Here is a 16,995-nt window from a genome sequence, read left to right as displayed (position 1 = left end):
TTTACAGTCTCTTTTCCGTTTCTAATGTTGTTGTTGGGACATTATGAATATATATATGGACCAAACACTGATCATTTCTCAACTAACAATTTTTTTATAAACTCAAAACGGCATCTAAACGATCATTAATGTTGGTCCTAATCATAACTCAGTTAATTTTGATTTTAACTTCTGAAATTAATCAAACAGTGCATCAATTTAATTGTAAAACTTATAATAATATATTTAGGGATAATGATCAGTTCGAACTACTGTGATTTATTTTTCCAAATATTTCTAAGTACATATAATTTGGTGCGCATTAGGGGCAAATAGTAATGATCAGTAGTACTTGGTCCGTGTTGGGACTTGATTGCATGTAAATTAAGGCTTTCTGGCACACTACATGCATTTCATGCGGTAGATTAATTATATATATATATATATATATTTATAGTTTGAGGAGTGATTCAAAATTAAATGATAGTTTAAGGAGAATTTATATATGTATTTTACAAATTCAATATAAATATTTTTTTATCTTATAATCTGGAAAAATCAAAAGGGGATGCGTACGTAAAAAATTGCCAGGTATGGCTATAAATCTTTTGATTTTATAGACCAACATGATATACAAAATCTAATCAGAATGCAATATCAATAGAAAAATTAAACATGAAAATCAGGAAATGTAAATTGTAAAACATAAAGATTATGTCCCAATTCAAATATAATCCCATATCAGTATCACATATAAAAGTTTACAGTTTTCAGATGCCTATGCTAGCAACTCACATTTATTACGCCACATAATCCAAGAGAACTTATTAAATAATGTGACTTTTCATTTAAGTACACCACATAATATGTCACAACAATTAATGCACGATTAAAGACGGCAAACTAAGCATGAAGATCAGCAGTATCCCTCATTTATCTAAACTCTTTTCTCCCAATAACTAGAATATTCCACGTTGATTGGATATAGATCAACAGCGGATGTAGAAGAACCCGTGAATGGATCATCCATTAATAAACTTTGGGTCTGGCTATTTTCCGACCTACTCGATTCTTTCTTATCTTGAAAATGCTCCCACAGTGCCTTCACTTTCATTTCATCATCTATGATACTTAAATTTGGACCCAACTCAGGAATAACAGCGCTGCCCTCAAGCATGCTCACCACTGAGGACATGGTAGGCCTAACTGCTGCAGAAACATTAGTGCATAGGAGAGCCACATTAATCAAACGCATTACCTCTTCCTTCATGTAGTTTGAGCCTAATCTTGGATCAACCAAATCCAATAGATTTCCTTTCTCTTTTAAAACAAGTGCCTGCATAAACAAATCATAGAATAAGCTACCAATTACAGAGGAAAAATAGTTATTTTTGACTTGAGAAATCAGTAACAACGTGATATTAATTGGTAAGGAATTTGTACTCCTAGAAAAAAGTACTCGGGAAACAGATAATAGAAGACGGAGTTGATTCTTCATTCTTGCTCTACAAGTGTGGCAATTGGATATTTGATATTTATCATGAAAGATTTCCCTAGCTAGTCCACATTTTTAATATTAGCAAACACAAGAAAATAAAAATAACCAAGTGTGTAAAAGCAAGAAATGCAAGACAAAAAGTGATTGAAATCACCCAATCAAGAAGCTGTAGAGATTCCCCCTTAGGCCGATGACTCGTGTTGCTCTTCCCACTGACAATTTCCAAGGCGACTATTCCAAAACTATAAACATCTGCTTTGTCAGTTAAATAGCCTCGCATCGCATACTCAGGTGCCATATAACCACTGCAAAATCACAGATCATCATGTGGCGTTTTCAACATCGGGAATTTCTAACATTGCTATATAATCAACGACAATCATTTCTAATTGTTTTTTTTTTTCTTTTAAAACAAAAGTCTTAGGTGCATTATAAAATACAACTCACTAAGTTCCAGCAACTCGGGTGCTGATGTGGGTATTATCCTCTTCATCAAGCTTGGCCAAACCAAAGTCGGATATCTTAGGGTTGAGATTTTTATCAAGCAAGACATTCGTGGCCTTGATGTCCCTATGGACAATCTTCAATCTTGATTCTTCATGGAGATAGGCCAAACCTCTTGCTATACCAACACAAATCCTATGTCTTGTTGGCCAATCCAATTGTAATTGATATTCTTCTGGCCCTTCAATCAATCAAGTTATTAGAAAGCATTTAATTAGGATTACCATTATGCATACATGATACATGCATGTTATTATTGATTGCATGTAAACTAATACGCATTCAAGTAAACAAAGTAATTACATGCATGAAGAAAAAACTTTACCAAACAAAGCACGAGCGAGACTATTATTTTCCATGTACTCGTATACCAGCAACAATTGATTTCCTTCAACACAGCATCCATAGAGCTTTACAAGATGAGGGTGTTGCAAAGCAGAAATCATGCCGATCTCATTCAAAAACTCACGATTTCCTTGCTTTGATTTGGAAGAAAGCTGTTTGACTGCCATCATGGTGCCATCAGACAAAACGCCCTGAATGCGTGCATACAGAAAACATAAACTTATTTTCATGCTTAAACAATGACACTTCAAAAAGAAAGAGCTACAATTAAGGGGAGTTCAACTAGCATCAATCAAATTAAGGAAATTATTTTCTCCGCTATACCTTATAAACAGAACCAAAACCACCTTCCCCAATTTTATTCGCCGCATCAAAGTTGTTTGTGGCTGTTTTGATTTGCCTTAAGGTGAATGTTCCAGTTTTCATGTCTAGGCCTCTTAAATCTGAGGAAGGTGCCAAGTTAGATAGGCAAGTATCTCTAGGAAACTTGAAGAATTCTTAACAATATTCCTTATGGTACAGATGAGAAATATTTTAATGAAACTTCTATATCTTGATTGTAGAGAAGGAAAACTGCTTGATAATAACAATACTAGTTGCCTTGAAACTACCATGTTCAGTAGCAGTTGATCTTTGTCCTAGACAACCTTTCCACCAGAGTATAGCCACAATAAATAATATTATAAGAAAAGCTCCGGCAACGATAATTCCAACCACTGCCCCTTTAGGTATAGTTGAAGTGATTTCATCTGTAGGTGTACTTGGAGGGATTTCATCTGTAGAAAATAAAAATAAAATAAAATATAGAAAAGAGAAGGGAGATGGGAGATGAGGGGAGAGAGTGAATGAGAGGAACCTTGGGGCTACATCTTTGCTATATGAAGTGTTGAATATATAATATGTGTTCCTGTTTATAGGTGAATGGAACTAGAGAAATGATGGAAATACAGTAACTCAATGATACTAATTGATTTATACAATAAATTAAATATAGTAGAAAATAAGTCATATTATTATATATACTAAAATATTATGAATATATTCTAAATATGGTAATATTCTAACAGTCTGCATTGAAAATATATAAATTTACGAGGGTTATAGTTTAAGATCAATATTGTCAAGGCAATTGATAGGAGAAATCATCAACTAGCCAACTAATTAGAAATGTATGACGTCCGACAGTTTCAAAAGTAGTTAAAAATCAACACAATTATTTTCTTTAATTCACGACTTAATTAAAATTTTAATAGTGATCTGCATAATTTTTTTTTCTAACAAAGGAAAGTATTGAAATGAACATCACACAAAAACGAATTGATGTAATTTAATGAGTTTGGCATGTTCCATGAAGCATGTGCGTGATCATCATGCTGCCTTAATTAATTATCTACTGAAAGAAAAGTAAAATCAAAAGCTTAGAAACGTGAGCAAACCAGGCCATTAAAAGTGAATGCAAGAGCTCAATATTGAACAGAAAACCTACGAGATTCCGCAGAAATGGCTGAAATAAGAGGACCGTAGTCTCCTTTGGATGGGATATCAGTTGTCCCCTTCCCAGCCCAGTAGAAACGGATCTCCAGGGTACCACTATTAGTCACGACAGCATTAAAAGGTTGTATATTTGGCTTACGAACCCCACCTGCCGCTTTTACAATATCGAAATCCTTCAGCACTCGCTCTCCCTACAATATATATTATAATATTAATGTTCGAATCCATTAATTACATGTTCATGCAGCATTAACAATTGTTTCGTGCTAGCAACAATGTTTACGTAGGAAATTAACCTGAATGTAAACATCAAATACACGTCTTCCCAAGCTGCTAAACGTTTCATCATCAGTGAACACTATTTCTGCAAAATGGAGCCTTACACTGTAATTCCCTCTTACCAAACAAAAGGCATAGTAAGTAAGAGAGAGAGGAGAAAAGCGCGCTTTCATGTACAGTCTTAGATCGGTCGTGTCCGTAGAGATCAGTTCGGTCGAATTTGACAAAATGAAAGCTTTTATAGGGCGGTTATCATCTATGAATTGACCAGTGCTGCTAAATGACCAGTAGTAGTCCTCTTTTAAACGGACGAAATCTGAAGCTCCCCCTGGATTTGTATCAGCATCAAATTTAATATTGTTATTAACAGTTACTTCTTCTCCGCCGCAGTTTATATGAAGCTTGTACCGGCCATCTGAGACAAAAAGCAACATTTTAGCCACACGTGTTCATCGGCTAAACAAAACATGAGGCCTAATTTCATTAAAAAGAAAAATGGGGGAAAAAGGAAGAAAACGACATCTACAATTTCAGACGAGTCTTCAACCTATGATTTTTCACCTCTTTTTTTTACGTCATTTTTTTTGTTTGTTTTTAAAAATCTATATATTTGCAAACTGTAAGAAGTTTTGCTAAGAACATGAATGTAGTACTACTAATGACGACCCAAATGTAACCACGCGGAGAATTTATCAATCTAGAGGAAGTATATATATGACATTTCAACTTACTTTTGGGACAGCGCGAGCTACTCCTCAAACACGAAACAATATTGCTACTTGTACGTACGTAATATGCAATGAAGGTCCAGATCAACAAATTAGCATTAATATATATATATATATATATATAACATGAAAGAAATTGGATTTGTGTCATATTTCACAGGAAAGTTGACCTTAGAAAAACTTACAAAACAAATTGATACTTACGTTTCATTGTCCATCGAAGAGCTTGCGAACAAGTTAATCCTGATGAGGAAAATGACACCAAGATAAAAGTTCATGAGTGAGTATATATATGTGACCATGCTGCATGCATGTGCGTCTCATACTATTAGATGAAAGTCTTACCCATCCCCATGTTGACACTTTGATGATAATTCCGATCCTTCAGGAATATTTGTAAACTTGTTATATGAAAGATCGCTGCACACAAAAGAAGCAATGTGTTTCATTGTCTTCCGTAATGCAGCACGATCAAATTATCACAAGTACTTTTAGTACTTTACATGACAGATCATCAAATTCTTGGAAAGATGATGTCAGATTCAAATTATTCTTCTGATTCTTCGTATTGTTCATTCCTGTGTATTGTCCAAAAGATTCAGCTTACAATTGCAATCTCAATCCATTACTCCTAATGGGATATGCTGCTTATCAATTAATTATCATAAGCTAATATATAATTAGCAAATACTGCCTAAAATGACCATCATGATCTTCTTCATAGTCATAATTATGTTTGCTACTAATCCCATAAACAAATACCAGAACCTTCAATTCGAAACCAGAAAGGAGGCTAGCTATGAAGAAATTCATGGGCCTAACTCATTTCATAAAATCGGTTCTATAAGAGTGACGTAGCGGAAACGTGCAAAGAAAGGAAAAGAGATAAAGTGCAAGAAGAGCTGTGTCTTCTCCAACAAAGAGTCACAAGTTTATTCAATACTCTGTAATAATTTTCTCCAAAATGTCAACATTACATGCCCTCCCATATTCGGTTCCCTTATACCAAAAAACCAACTAAGGAAACTTGTTTTTAAATGGGAAAGATATCACTAACGTACCAACACGAAAGGAAACTTATTAAAAATGGGAAACTTATTAAAATGGAAACATGGAAATATTAAAAACGAAATCTGCAATAAAGTGACGAGCTGTTGAAGACTTCCTCTGTTTACGGCATTTCCTAATGCAATCCTCGCAGCTCACGTGCTGCGTTAGTCTTGCATGCAGAATCTGCTGCATCAGATTCTTCCTCACTCGGGAAGAAGCTCGACCTCGAGCTATGGTCAAGATAGAGTGCTTCATCCGGCGGATGGTACTCATAAATGTCTGCTACGTTGAAGGTAGATGAAATTGACATGTGATCAGGGAGGTCGACGACATATGCATTATTGTTTATCTTTTTCACAATTCGACATGGTCCGAACTTCTTCATCTGCAACTTAAAGTGCCAGCTGGAAAACGCTGCTTACGAAGGTGCACCATGACCAAGTCCCCTTCTTGGAAAATCTTAACTCGCCTGTGCTTGTCTGCTCCTTGTTTGTAACGTAAGTTGGCCCTTTCTAAGTTGATGCGCACATCTGAATGGACTTGCTGTATCCTCTCCGCCATATTTTCTGCAGCAGTACTAATTCCCGGGAGTTTTGGAAGGGGAATTAAATCAAGGGTGTGCTTCGGGGGTCGCGTGTAGACAACCTCAAATGGTGTTTTCCCAGTGGATCGATTGACCATATTGTTAAAAGCAAATTCTACTTGCGGAAGGCAGACATCCCACTGTTTTGGCTTATCACCACAGATGCAACGAACCATATTGCCCAACGTGCGGTTTGTCACTTCCGTTTGTCCATCTGTTTGTGGATGGCAGGTGCTACTATACTTGAGGTTGGTTTCAAATTTTTTCCAAAGGGTGATCCAAAAATGGCTGAGAAATTTCACATCTCTGTCGGATGTAATTGACTTCGGAATCCCATGAAGCAGCACGATTTCTCTGAAGAAGAGGTGGGCAATATTGGATGCATCAGCTGTCTTCTTGCATGGTATAAAATGCGCCATTTTAGAGAACCGATCGACCACGACAAACACAGAATCCACTCCGCGTTGGGTTCGCGGAAGACCGAGTACGAAGTCCATACTCACGTCCTCCCAGATGTTTTTTGGCACTGGAAGAGGGGTGTAGAGGCCTGTGTTTTGAGCTTGTCCCTTCCCTACTTGGCAGATGGGGCATTTTTGAACAAACCTGCCAACATCCCTCTTCAATTGAGGCCAATAGTAACGTTCAGCAACTAGAGCAATAGTTTTGTCGCGCCCCACATGACCCCCAAGGCCCCCATCGTGCAATTCACGGATTAAATGTTCACGTAGGGAAATTCTGGGTATACACAACTGGTTGCCACGAAACAAATAATCGTCTTGGATATGGAAATCTGCCATGGGTTGCTTGAGTCTACATTTCTTCCATGTTTCTGCAAAATCATCATCATCCACATATAGTTCTTTGAGCTGTTCGAATCCAGTGATTTCAGCACGTAAGGTGAGCAGGAGTTCCCCCCGACGGCTGAGGGCATCCGCCACTTTGTTGTGGTGACCCGATTTGTGTTTGAGGACCATGGTGAATTTTTGAATGTAAGTAATCCACCTGGCATGCATTCGGTTCAGGTGGGATTGAGTGTTGATGAACTTCAACGCATGATGGTCACTATACAGCACGAATTCGCGTTGAACCAGGTAATGCTCCCAATGCTTTAAGGCCCTGACTATTGCGTAGAATTCCAACTCATAGACAGTCCACTTGCGCCTCGCTTCATTTAATTTCTCACTAAAGAATTCGACAGGCCTGCCTTCTTGTGAGAGAACGGCACCAATGCCAACAATGGATGCATCGCACTCCACTTCGAATAATTTCTCAAAACTGGGCAGTGCAAGCACTGGGGCGGTGGACAGTTTTTCTTTAATTACAGCGAAGCTTATATCTTGGTCATCACCCCATTGGAATCGACCCTTCTTCATACATTCGGTAATGGGTGCTGCAAGTGTGCTGAAGTTGCGGATGAATCTTCGATAAAAAGTTGCTAGCCCGTGGAAGCTACGGACTTGAGTAATGGAAGAGGGGCGGGGCCATTCTCGGATTGCTCGAACCTTTGCTTCATCGACCCGTACTCCTTCTGAACCAACGACAAAGCCGAGGAAAAGCAAGTTGTTGGTGAGAAAATTGCACTTCTTCAAGTTGATATACAGCTTGTTATCTCTCAAGACAGACAACACTTCTTTCAAGTGTAAAAGGTGCTGCTGCTCATCTTGGCTGTATAGGAGGATATCGTCGAAATATACAACGACGAACTTGCCAATGAACGGTTTGAGAGTTTGGTGCATCACTCTCATAAAGGTGCTAGGTGCGTTTGACAAGCCGAAAGGCATGACCAACCACTCGTAGAGCCCCTCATTTGTTTTGAAAGCTGTTTTCCACTCATCGCCGGGTCGAACTCTTATTTGATGATAGCCGCTCCTTAAGTCTAGCTTGGAGAAAACGTTTGAGCCTGCAAGCATGTCTAGCATATCATTTAGTCGAGGTATGGGGAATCTATATTTTACCGTGATTTTGTTGATGGCGCGGCTGTCCACGCACATTCGCCAGCTCCCGTCCTTCTTGGGGGTGAGTAAGGCTGGGACAGCGCAAGGGCTCATGCTTTCTCGAAGCAGTCCCTTGCGGAGGAGGTCCTCAACTTGGTCTTGTAATATTTTGTGCTCGTTGGGGCTCATTCGGTAGTGTGGCAAGTTTGGGAGACTAGCACCCGGCATCAAGTCAATGCAATGTTGTATTTCGCACATAGGAGGAAGTCCCGTTGGTAGCTCTTGCGGAATGATGTCCGAAAATTCTTCTAGCAAAGTCTGCACGGCTGGTGACAATCCAGACGTGTATTCCTCTGTTCTTCCTTTCACAACTAGTGTCATAATTTCCCCACATTCCTTGGCAGCCATCAGGAATTGGCCTTCATTCACCGTAAGGAAACTAGCTTTCTTCGTAAGGGTTGCTGCATCGGGCTGCTGTTCTGCTGCGGGCAGCAGTGTCACCTTTCGTTCGTGCCACCAGAACGTATACGTGTTGTCGCGCCCCCTATATGTGGCATCCACATCAAACTGCCATGGCCTTCCTAGCAGTACGTGACAGGCGTCCATTTCCACCACATCGCAGTCCACTACATCATTGTAAACTTTACCAATTGAAAACGGGATTCGGCAAGTGGCTGTTACCTTAGTCTCGGCCCCTTTTTTTATCCAACTGATCTTATAAGGTTTGGAATGTTGCTCCGTGGGCAGCTTCAACGTAGCAACCAGTGCCCTTGATACAATGTTTTCACAACTCCCGCTATCAATAATCAAGTTGCAAACCTTCTGATTAATGGTGCAGCGAGTCTTGAAAATAACATGCCTCTGGGAGTGATCCTCATGTTTCGGTGTCAGAAAGAGCCGCTGTATGATGCAGTTCACTAAGTCACCCTCGTCACCTTCAACTAACTCGCTTTCCTCCTCTGACTCCTCTTCATCCTCTTTAGTCGACTCCTTGCCATCTACCATGTTAACGGATCTTCGATTGGGGCATTCATTGGAGCGATGTCCCGGTTGGTTGCAACGAAAACACTTACCGGTGATCGGCCTGCTGTAAGGATTATTTCCAGTGCTCCCCCTATTCCCTGCCGTGGTGGTGTTGAGCTTAGGGGCTTGGTAATTGCCTTGCGTCTTTGGATCATGACTGGAGGAAGGTGCATGAGGTAGACTCGGCTGAGTTGGTGGTTCAGTCCCTTTGCTTGTTGGGGAGAAGCTTGGTGTCCTGGTGGGTGGTCGGGATAGTTGTAATTCGATCTTCATTGCCAAATTGACTGCTTCCGAGAGAGTCCAAACGGTGTGTAATGTCACTTTGTCTTGTATGGTGATGCGTAATCCTCCAATATACCTGGCTACTCGTTGCCCTTCTGTTTCCGAGAGATTGTTCCTAGAGTTTAGCCGATAGAACTCTTCAGTGTATTCATTAATAGACCTTATGCCTTGTCTGCAGTTCTGGTATTGTTGATACAGAAGCTGCTCATAATCTGGGGGAAGGAATCGAGCTCTCATTAGCCTCTTCATCTTGTGCCACACACGGACAGGTTGCTTGCCTTGTCGTCTTCGGTTATTTTGAGTTTGTTCCCACCAAGTGGATGCGCCACCACGTAATTTATAGGCCACCAACTTCACTTGTTGATTCTCGGGTATTTGCATATAATCAAAAAAATTCTCCACTTCCAGGAGCCAATCGAGGAAACTTTCAACGTGGAGATGTCCATTGAAACATGGTAGGTCAATCTTTATTTTGAAGTTAGAATGACTGTTGCGACCCCTCTGATTTTCTCCTACCTCTGCATTCTCAAGTTCATCGTCACTGGAGGAAACGTCTCCAGCGTTGCCTATTGGTGGTTGTCTAAACCTCCTCTCTCCTCTGGGGTGAGTTTGATCCCGTTGGGCCTCATTATGGTCTCTATTGTCTTCCACACGGACGTTGGTTATGGACCTTTGGATCTCCAACAAAACACGTTCAATCCTCTCAAACCGTTGCTGGTTTTGTTGGTTTTGTGTTTGGATGGATTCCAAAAGAGCCTCATCTCGGTTTTGGTTGTTATCGTTTCTTGCCATAGAGCCAGGCGAAACCTTGCTCCGATGCCAATTGACGTAGCGGAAACGTGCAAAGAAAGGAAAAGAGATAAAGTGCAAGAAGAGCTGTCTTCTCCAACAAAGAGTCACAAGTTTATTCAATACTCTGTAATAATTTTCTCCAAAATGTCAACATTACATGCCCTCCCATATTCGGTTCCCTTATACCAGAAAACCAACTAAGGAAACTTGTTTTTAAATGGGAAAGATATCACTAACGTACCAACACGAAAGGAAACTTATTAAAAATGGGAAACTTATTAAAATGGAAACATGGAAATATTAAAAACGAAATCTGCAATAAAGTGACGAGCTGTTGAAGACTTCCTTTGTTTACGGCATTTCCTAATGCAATCCTCGCAGCTCACGTGCTGCGTTAGTCTTGCATGCAGAATCTGCTGCATCAAAGAGATAATTGCTCATTGCTTATAAACATGTCCAAGAACTTGTCCACAGCCAATGTGGGATTATTTCTCAACACCCTCCCTTACGTGCAGGCCAGTATTTTTTCTGGTCCTTGTCACGGGGTAAGTAGTGTGGCCCACATTCGTCCTGTGGTATTCTCTGATACTATGAAGAAATTCATGGGCCTAACTCATCTCATTAAACCGGTTCTATAAGAGATGATTGCTCATTGCTTATAAACATGCGCAAGACCTTGTCCACAGCCAATGTGAAATTATTTCTTAACAGTTCTTTCCCTTCAACTTGGATGACCAAATACAACTAGCAATAATACAAATATATGAGTCTCGAATTTAAAAGGAGATATTCGAATTAGTAAAATTGTGCATAACTTGGTTTCGGTGAGAACAATTTTTTTTTCACTCATTCTTTTCAAATGCTAGATCTAAAAACTATTCTTTGAGCTTAGAAATCAAGGAAAAAGCCTCAACTCTTCTTATTGATACATTGATGAATGTTCCAAGAAAGCTCAAATATTCCATGAAAGCTCAAACATAGATATGGAAATTTGGCAGAGAATTAGCTTACATTTTTTTATTTCCATCCAGTATCCAAGTAGGTATTGGTCCAGTAAACAAGTTGCCGGTTAAGTATCTGCACAGAATCAGTATTAACCAGTCAGCAATATCATTATTAATTACATGCGTAGCTTTGTGCATTACAGCTTTCATCGGGTAAACTTGCTCCTGGTTAGACAAATCTTGTCAAGTAAAAAATAAAGATTAAATTTATCTCCTTTTATCAGTTCAGACTTTTAGAATAATGATCTCTAAACAATTGAAATGGCTAAATTAGTATCTATATGTGATGAGCTAAGTCATTAATGCAGGTACCAAGCTCATGATGCAATTTTTTTAACACGTTGAAAACGCTACATATACCAATCAATAATAATACATGGCGCGCGTTTTAATGATTACATTATATTAAGAGTGAACAAACTGGAAAAGTGGGTTGAGAGATTGCTCAATTGATCAGTCTATTCTAAATTAATGGGCCTTTTACATCCCCGCCCAATATGCCGAAACTTATCTAGGCGATGTCAGCTTTAATTTGAATGAAATCAATCTATTTCTGTCTACAATATTGCTTAGGTCATGCTAGGCCTACCGCCCGACAATGCATGTGTCCAAGTGTACGTGTATTTCTGTCAGCCTCTTTTTTTTCATTCAATTTTTTAATATCGTTAAATATTTAAGAAAAAATTGACAATTTCATTAAAAAAATATTTCTTTAATCGAAAAAAAAAACCATACACAATGTGTCAGGAGCTATAACATTTTCCATATTGCTTACATGCGTTCTACTCTTTGTAGTGAGCTTCCAAAGCTCTCTGGAATATCTCCACTTAGACTGTTGAAGCTGAGATCTCTGCACGAGGAGAATTAATTTATAACTAAGTGAATTAGATTCAACTCCGGTCCTTTCAAGCGGTACAATTAATTTCACGAAGGTTTCTAAAATATATATCAGAAAACGGGCTGGGAAATAAGTGGAAGATGATCAAGAAGTACTATACGAACAAGGTTGACAATGATTTCTTAGCCACGGAAGATATTAATGTTGCATTGGGTAGCCGTCCGGTAAGATTGCAATTCCTCAATATCCTTGGAAAAAAAAAGTAAATAATTATGTAAAACTTGAGCATAAGGATCGATCGTACATTACTTTGGAAAATTTATATGCTGCTGAAACATTAGACTCACAGTATTTTCCATTTCGTTACGTTAATGTTTTTCAGTGGAAAAGGTGCTTGATCAGATCCATTCAAGTCACTGATTCTCCTATATGTCAAAATTCAACAAAGAATACTCGTTCAAATCATATTATATATATGTTCCATCTCCATATATAGCTGTGAGATTAATAGGGATTCATACTGACAATTCAATTCCTGAGTTTTCCAAGAGATCAAGGCTAGGAATTGGTCCCCTCAAACCACTTGCCTGAATAAATCTGTTGTTGCCATATTTGGATTTTATGAGTCATGATAATACACGATTTTCGTAAATATAATAACAACAAATTCTTTTCAAAAGTTCAAAAAATTAAGAAATATATAAGTTCTCACAGTTTAGTGAGTTTTTTCCACTTTTGAATATAACTGGGAATCTGTCCAGAAAATTGATTGTCGCTAATCCGAGTGCATTTGCGTTTGATCAATGATGGACAAGACAAAAAAAAAAATGTCATAGGTATCTCACAAGGCAAAAATTAGTAACTTGCAATTTCAGTACGAGGAATACTCGATATAGAAAGAAGTAATTAGAAGCTTACAAATCTTGCAATGAGATCAAGTTTGCAAATGAAAGAGGTAGCTCCCCAGTAAAATTATTCGAGCTGAGTTTACTACGATCGAAAACAACAGATAAATATAAATATACAAGTAAAAGTAATTCATCTAATGGCTTAATTATCAGCAATTAATATCAGGATTCCACATTTTTTTTCTACAGAAAATCCAATCCAAATAATTCTCGCTGCAAATAAGAGAGATGGAACTCGCAATTGAGAATATGAAATTCATCTTACAATTCTTCTAAGAAGGACATATTCCCAAGCTCTGGAGGAAGATTTCCAAAAAGTTGATTGAACTCGACCGTCCTGCGAAGTAGAAAACCGAATTGCTCGCTAACAATAATCCTCTGAAAAAACTGTTAAAATATAGAAACGAGATGGGTGCGATCGAAACTCACAAGCTTTTCAAAGTTGTGATTTTTGCAAGATCTCCGGGGATACGACCCGTTAACCGGTTTCCTAAAAGGGAACTGCATGCGATAAGACCACTGTGTTAAAATCGAAATATATAATATTAAAAAATTACATTCAAATAATTTATTAACTCTATATATTCATTTTCATAAACTCTAATGTAATAGTTATTTTAAAATATATTTTTATTCAAAATCTTATTTTTCTCTTTCTAAAATTCAATAAAATATTTTAGTTCACTATTATTCATAAAATTTGAAGATATTTTGAATATTAAATATGTTTTTAAACTTAAAAGCCACGAATAATTACTTATAATAATAATATATTAATATATAACGTACAATTAGCTACGTACATCCACATGAGAACAACGTTAATCTAAACAGACACATCAATAGAGAAATGGTTTTTAGAGGAATTCCCAACTCTTTTTATAAAACTTGTATAAAATTTATCTATTTAAAACTTGTATCTAACTCTTATATCTAACATTATTGTAATATAAGAGAGTGGGATTACATATCTGTCAGTTGCTTCGCGGAGCCCCATGTCGGAGGGATTGAACCGTTAAGATAGTTGCGAGAGAGGTCACTGCAGATGCGACAGAGGAGAACGAATAAATGAGTTTCAATATGTAGGTAAGTTAGTTGATGAAAGAAAACAATACACGTACACCACACTTACAGTACTTGCAAGCAAGGTAACTTCTCCAAATTTGGAGGAAGCCTGCCTGATAGACTCTGTCCCTTGAGAAATCTGAAATTTCAATAGGAAATCGTTTGTTTTTAAAGGAGAATGATAAGGACAAAAATGTTTTTATAAAACATAATTGTAACTGTGTAGGAGAAAAATGTCATCAATTTAAAACAAAGTTGTAAAAGACTTCTCTATCACTACTATTTTTTCAATAACTGTGCTTAACTTTCACAACACGCAATGCACGCATACATACATACATATATATATATAGCAACTAAATCTTGATTTTTAAGACTATAGCCATATTAAAATAGTTATACTACTATTCTTTATCTTTAATTTTATTAAATACAATTATACTTTACGTGACATGCGTTGAATGATTTCACTACTTAAATAGATAATTACTTAAAAATATATTATATCAAAAGGTGTAATTGCTGATGAGAAAAACTATAATAAACAGCATGCATCTCTATATAAAGAAACAATTTTGTAATATATATAATGAAATAGGATAGCATATATAAATGGAGAATAATGCTAGATATAATTATAGATTATGCAAGCGTTACGCATTTCATTTGAAAAAGAGCGAGATTTACTTCTAAAAAATTAGTTTTTTTGCATTGGTCCAGTATTCATTCATTTTTAAAAAAATGCACAGCATTTACACACTTTATAATTATAAATATTGTTATTTTGAATTATAATTAGCCAATGAAGTAAGATCAAAAGAACATGAAAACCAATAAAGATGTATTTTTTATGGAAAAAGAAGCTATTAATAAGGTTGCGTGGATAACACATCTATTAAAGTGTTTACATGGCTTGATTTTAATTTTGTTATGCAAAAAGAAGATAATTAATAAGTCAAAGTGGATAACACATTTATTAAAGTGTTTATATTACTTGATTTAATTTAAAAGAAAAACTTTTAAATTTTAATTTTAAAATCTAATTTTATTATATAAGTAATATGAATAATGTGCTTTACAAATTAACTTGAGAACATAATGACTAAAAAATAATATTTTTAGAAGTGAACTTAATAAAATCGTACTTGTTTTTTGAAAATCAACTAATAAAACCGTACTTAGGAATTACTATTTGGTAAGAAAAATAAGATGGGGAGCAGTCGTGTTATCCTTAAAAAAATTATAAGACTTTGTTTAAATATTAGGTGTGATGAGAAATTTGTAAAAAATAATAAATTTTTTTAAATTAAGATAAAAAGAATTAATTTATAAAAGTATGTGTAAGCGATGACTCGTGTAATTAGTAGTTTTTTAAACTTATACGTGGTATTATCCTTTTCAGCGTGGAACGCTAAAGCTAGCCTACCGACAGAACGAGTTGCTGACTGAGAAGATAGGAGAATGACTTTGAAACTTTATTGTTTGTTTATATGAAATGGCCAATCACCATTAATATTACTCAATTGATATCTAACAGGTGTGTACGTGTGTGAGCGCGAGAATGAACAGGTCAATTTTGTACAGCTCAAAAGAAACAATTGTTGAAAAGACATCAACAAAAATTGTGGTACACAGTCGGGACCATACATAATTGTAATTCGGTGTCAGCGACTCACTGCATATTTGGGCAAGCCTTAGTTACTATTTTTTTGAAAAAATAATTGAATTATACATTTTACTGTAAAATAAATTAAGCATATCACGTTAACAATTTGTAATGTTTTTCTGACGTTAATCATATGTGTTTTCCTATAAAAAAAAATTTTGAGACTTAAGAAACAGCTCGTCATTAAGATATCAGAGAAAGAGAGATGACAACGTACATGCCCACAACTTGGTACGACTCGTTGCCATTGACGAAGGGGCAGTTGCTGCAGTTAATAGCAACAGTGTTCTCTTTTATGTCGTCCGTTGTTAGTCCAGTACTATTACATGGGTTAGAGAAGTCCCAGTCGTCATTCTTCCCCAACGTATTGAATATGTCACGTAAAGCTTGCACTGTAAATTAAACTCCACAATTATATATTAAGCAAACCCAATTAATCAAATTCACTCCTGGATTAACGGACTATATATATGTCAATCGATAAAAATAAAAAATAAAAGAAGGCTTTGAGATATATCTGTGTGTGTGTATACCTTCATCAGGGGGCAGTTGATCAGGGGCTCCGGAAGCAAAAGTTGCAAAGCAAACGGTCATGACGATTGAAGCTGGAAGAAGAAGCCGAACAAGAAACATATTTATTTTCCAACGAAAATACCAACCTCACAACATACCCAATTCTAATAATAAAATAAAATAAAATAAAATATTTCACTATCTTAACGGATCTAATAACTATTGATTGAGATTCATTGGAACTTGAGTTTACATATTAAAAAGTTGTATATGTTATTGCTAAAATGAATGGAATTAATTTATATAAGAAGTTTATAATTAATATTTTTTTTTATAAAACTAAATATTATCATGTCAATATTATACTGTATGTATTCTTTAGTTGCCTTTTTTTTTTTTTAATTTTGAAAACATACTACATATGTATTTAATCATGTAAATTAAGTGCAAAAAATGGTTTTATTATTGAATGTGACTTTAGGGGGGAGCTGGGAGCTACCATCAATTACA

The 16,995-nt window shown here is 36.5% G+C and overlaps 1 protein-coding gene and 1 long non-coding RNA gene across 2 annotated transcripts in view; one reads left to right on the top strand and one right to left on the bottom strand.

Annotated features, from left to right (window-relative positions):
• Window positions 1–16,995, top strand: part of LOC109005789 — a 104,542-nt gene that overhangs the window by 46,143 nt on the left and 41,404 nt on the right. The window lies entirely within an intron of this gene.
• LOC109005969 (probable leucine-rich repeat receptor-like serine/threonine-protein kinase At3g14840) lies at window positions 652–16,643 on the bottom strand. The gene is made up of 24 exons (XM_035693718.1): window positions 16,506–16,643; window positions 16,190–16,364; window positions 14,374–14,445; window positions 14,209–14,280; window positions 13,671–13,742; window positions 13,507–13,578; window positions 13,252–13,323; window positions 13,046–13,108; window positions 12,859–12,930; window positions 12,681–12,758; window positions 12,498–12,581; window positions 12,271–12,345; window positions 11,503–11,568; window positions 5,173–5,247; window positions 5,032–5,070; window positions 4,831–4,874; window positions 4,117–4,514; window positions 3,813–4,011; window positions 2,938–3,102; window positions 2,651–2,769; window positions 2,307–2,517; window positions 1,925–2,162; window positions 1,632–1,782; window positions 652–1,315 (listed from the first exon to the last, which is right to left on the bottom strand). The coding sequence occupies exons 1-24, from the start codon at window positions 16,603–16,605 to the stop codon at window positions 917–919; spliced, it is 3,111 nt and encodes a 1,036-aa protein (XP_035549611.1). The 5' UTR covers window positions 16,606–16,643; the 3' UTR covers window positions 652–916.

Source organism: Juglans regia, chromosome 9 (genome assembly GCF_001411555.2).
Source record: "Juglans regia cultivar Chandler chromosome 9, Walnut 2.0, whole genome shotgun sequence".
Taxonomy (NCBI): Eukaryota; Viridiplantae; Streptophyta; class Magnoliopsida; order Fagales; family Juglandaceae; genus Juglans; species Juglans regia.
The sequence above is the reverse complement of the archived record's forward strand: the minus strand, read 5'-3'. Positions and strand labels throughout refer to the sequence as shown.

Bases quoted from the DNA above. Each gene is read 5' to 3' on its own strand.
- LOC109005969 (XM_035693718.1), bottom strand. From the start codon at position 16,605: ATGTTTCTTGTTCGGCTTCTTCTTCCAGCTTCAATCGTCATGACCGTT. The intron at 16,365-16,505 runs GTATACACACAC...TTTAATTTACAG, and splicing joins TCAACTGCCCCCTGATGAAG to TGCAAGCTTTACGTGACATA. The intron at 11,569-12,270 runs GTAAGCAATATG...GATTCTGTGCAG, and splicing joins CTACAAAGAGTAGAACGCAT to ATACTTAACCGGCAACTTGT.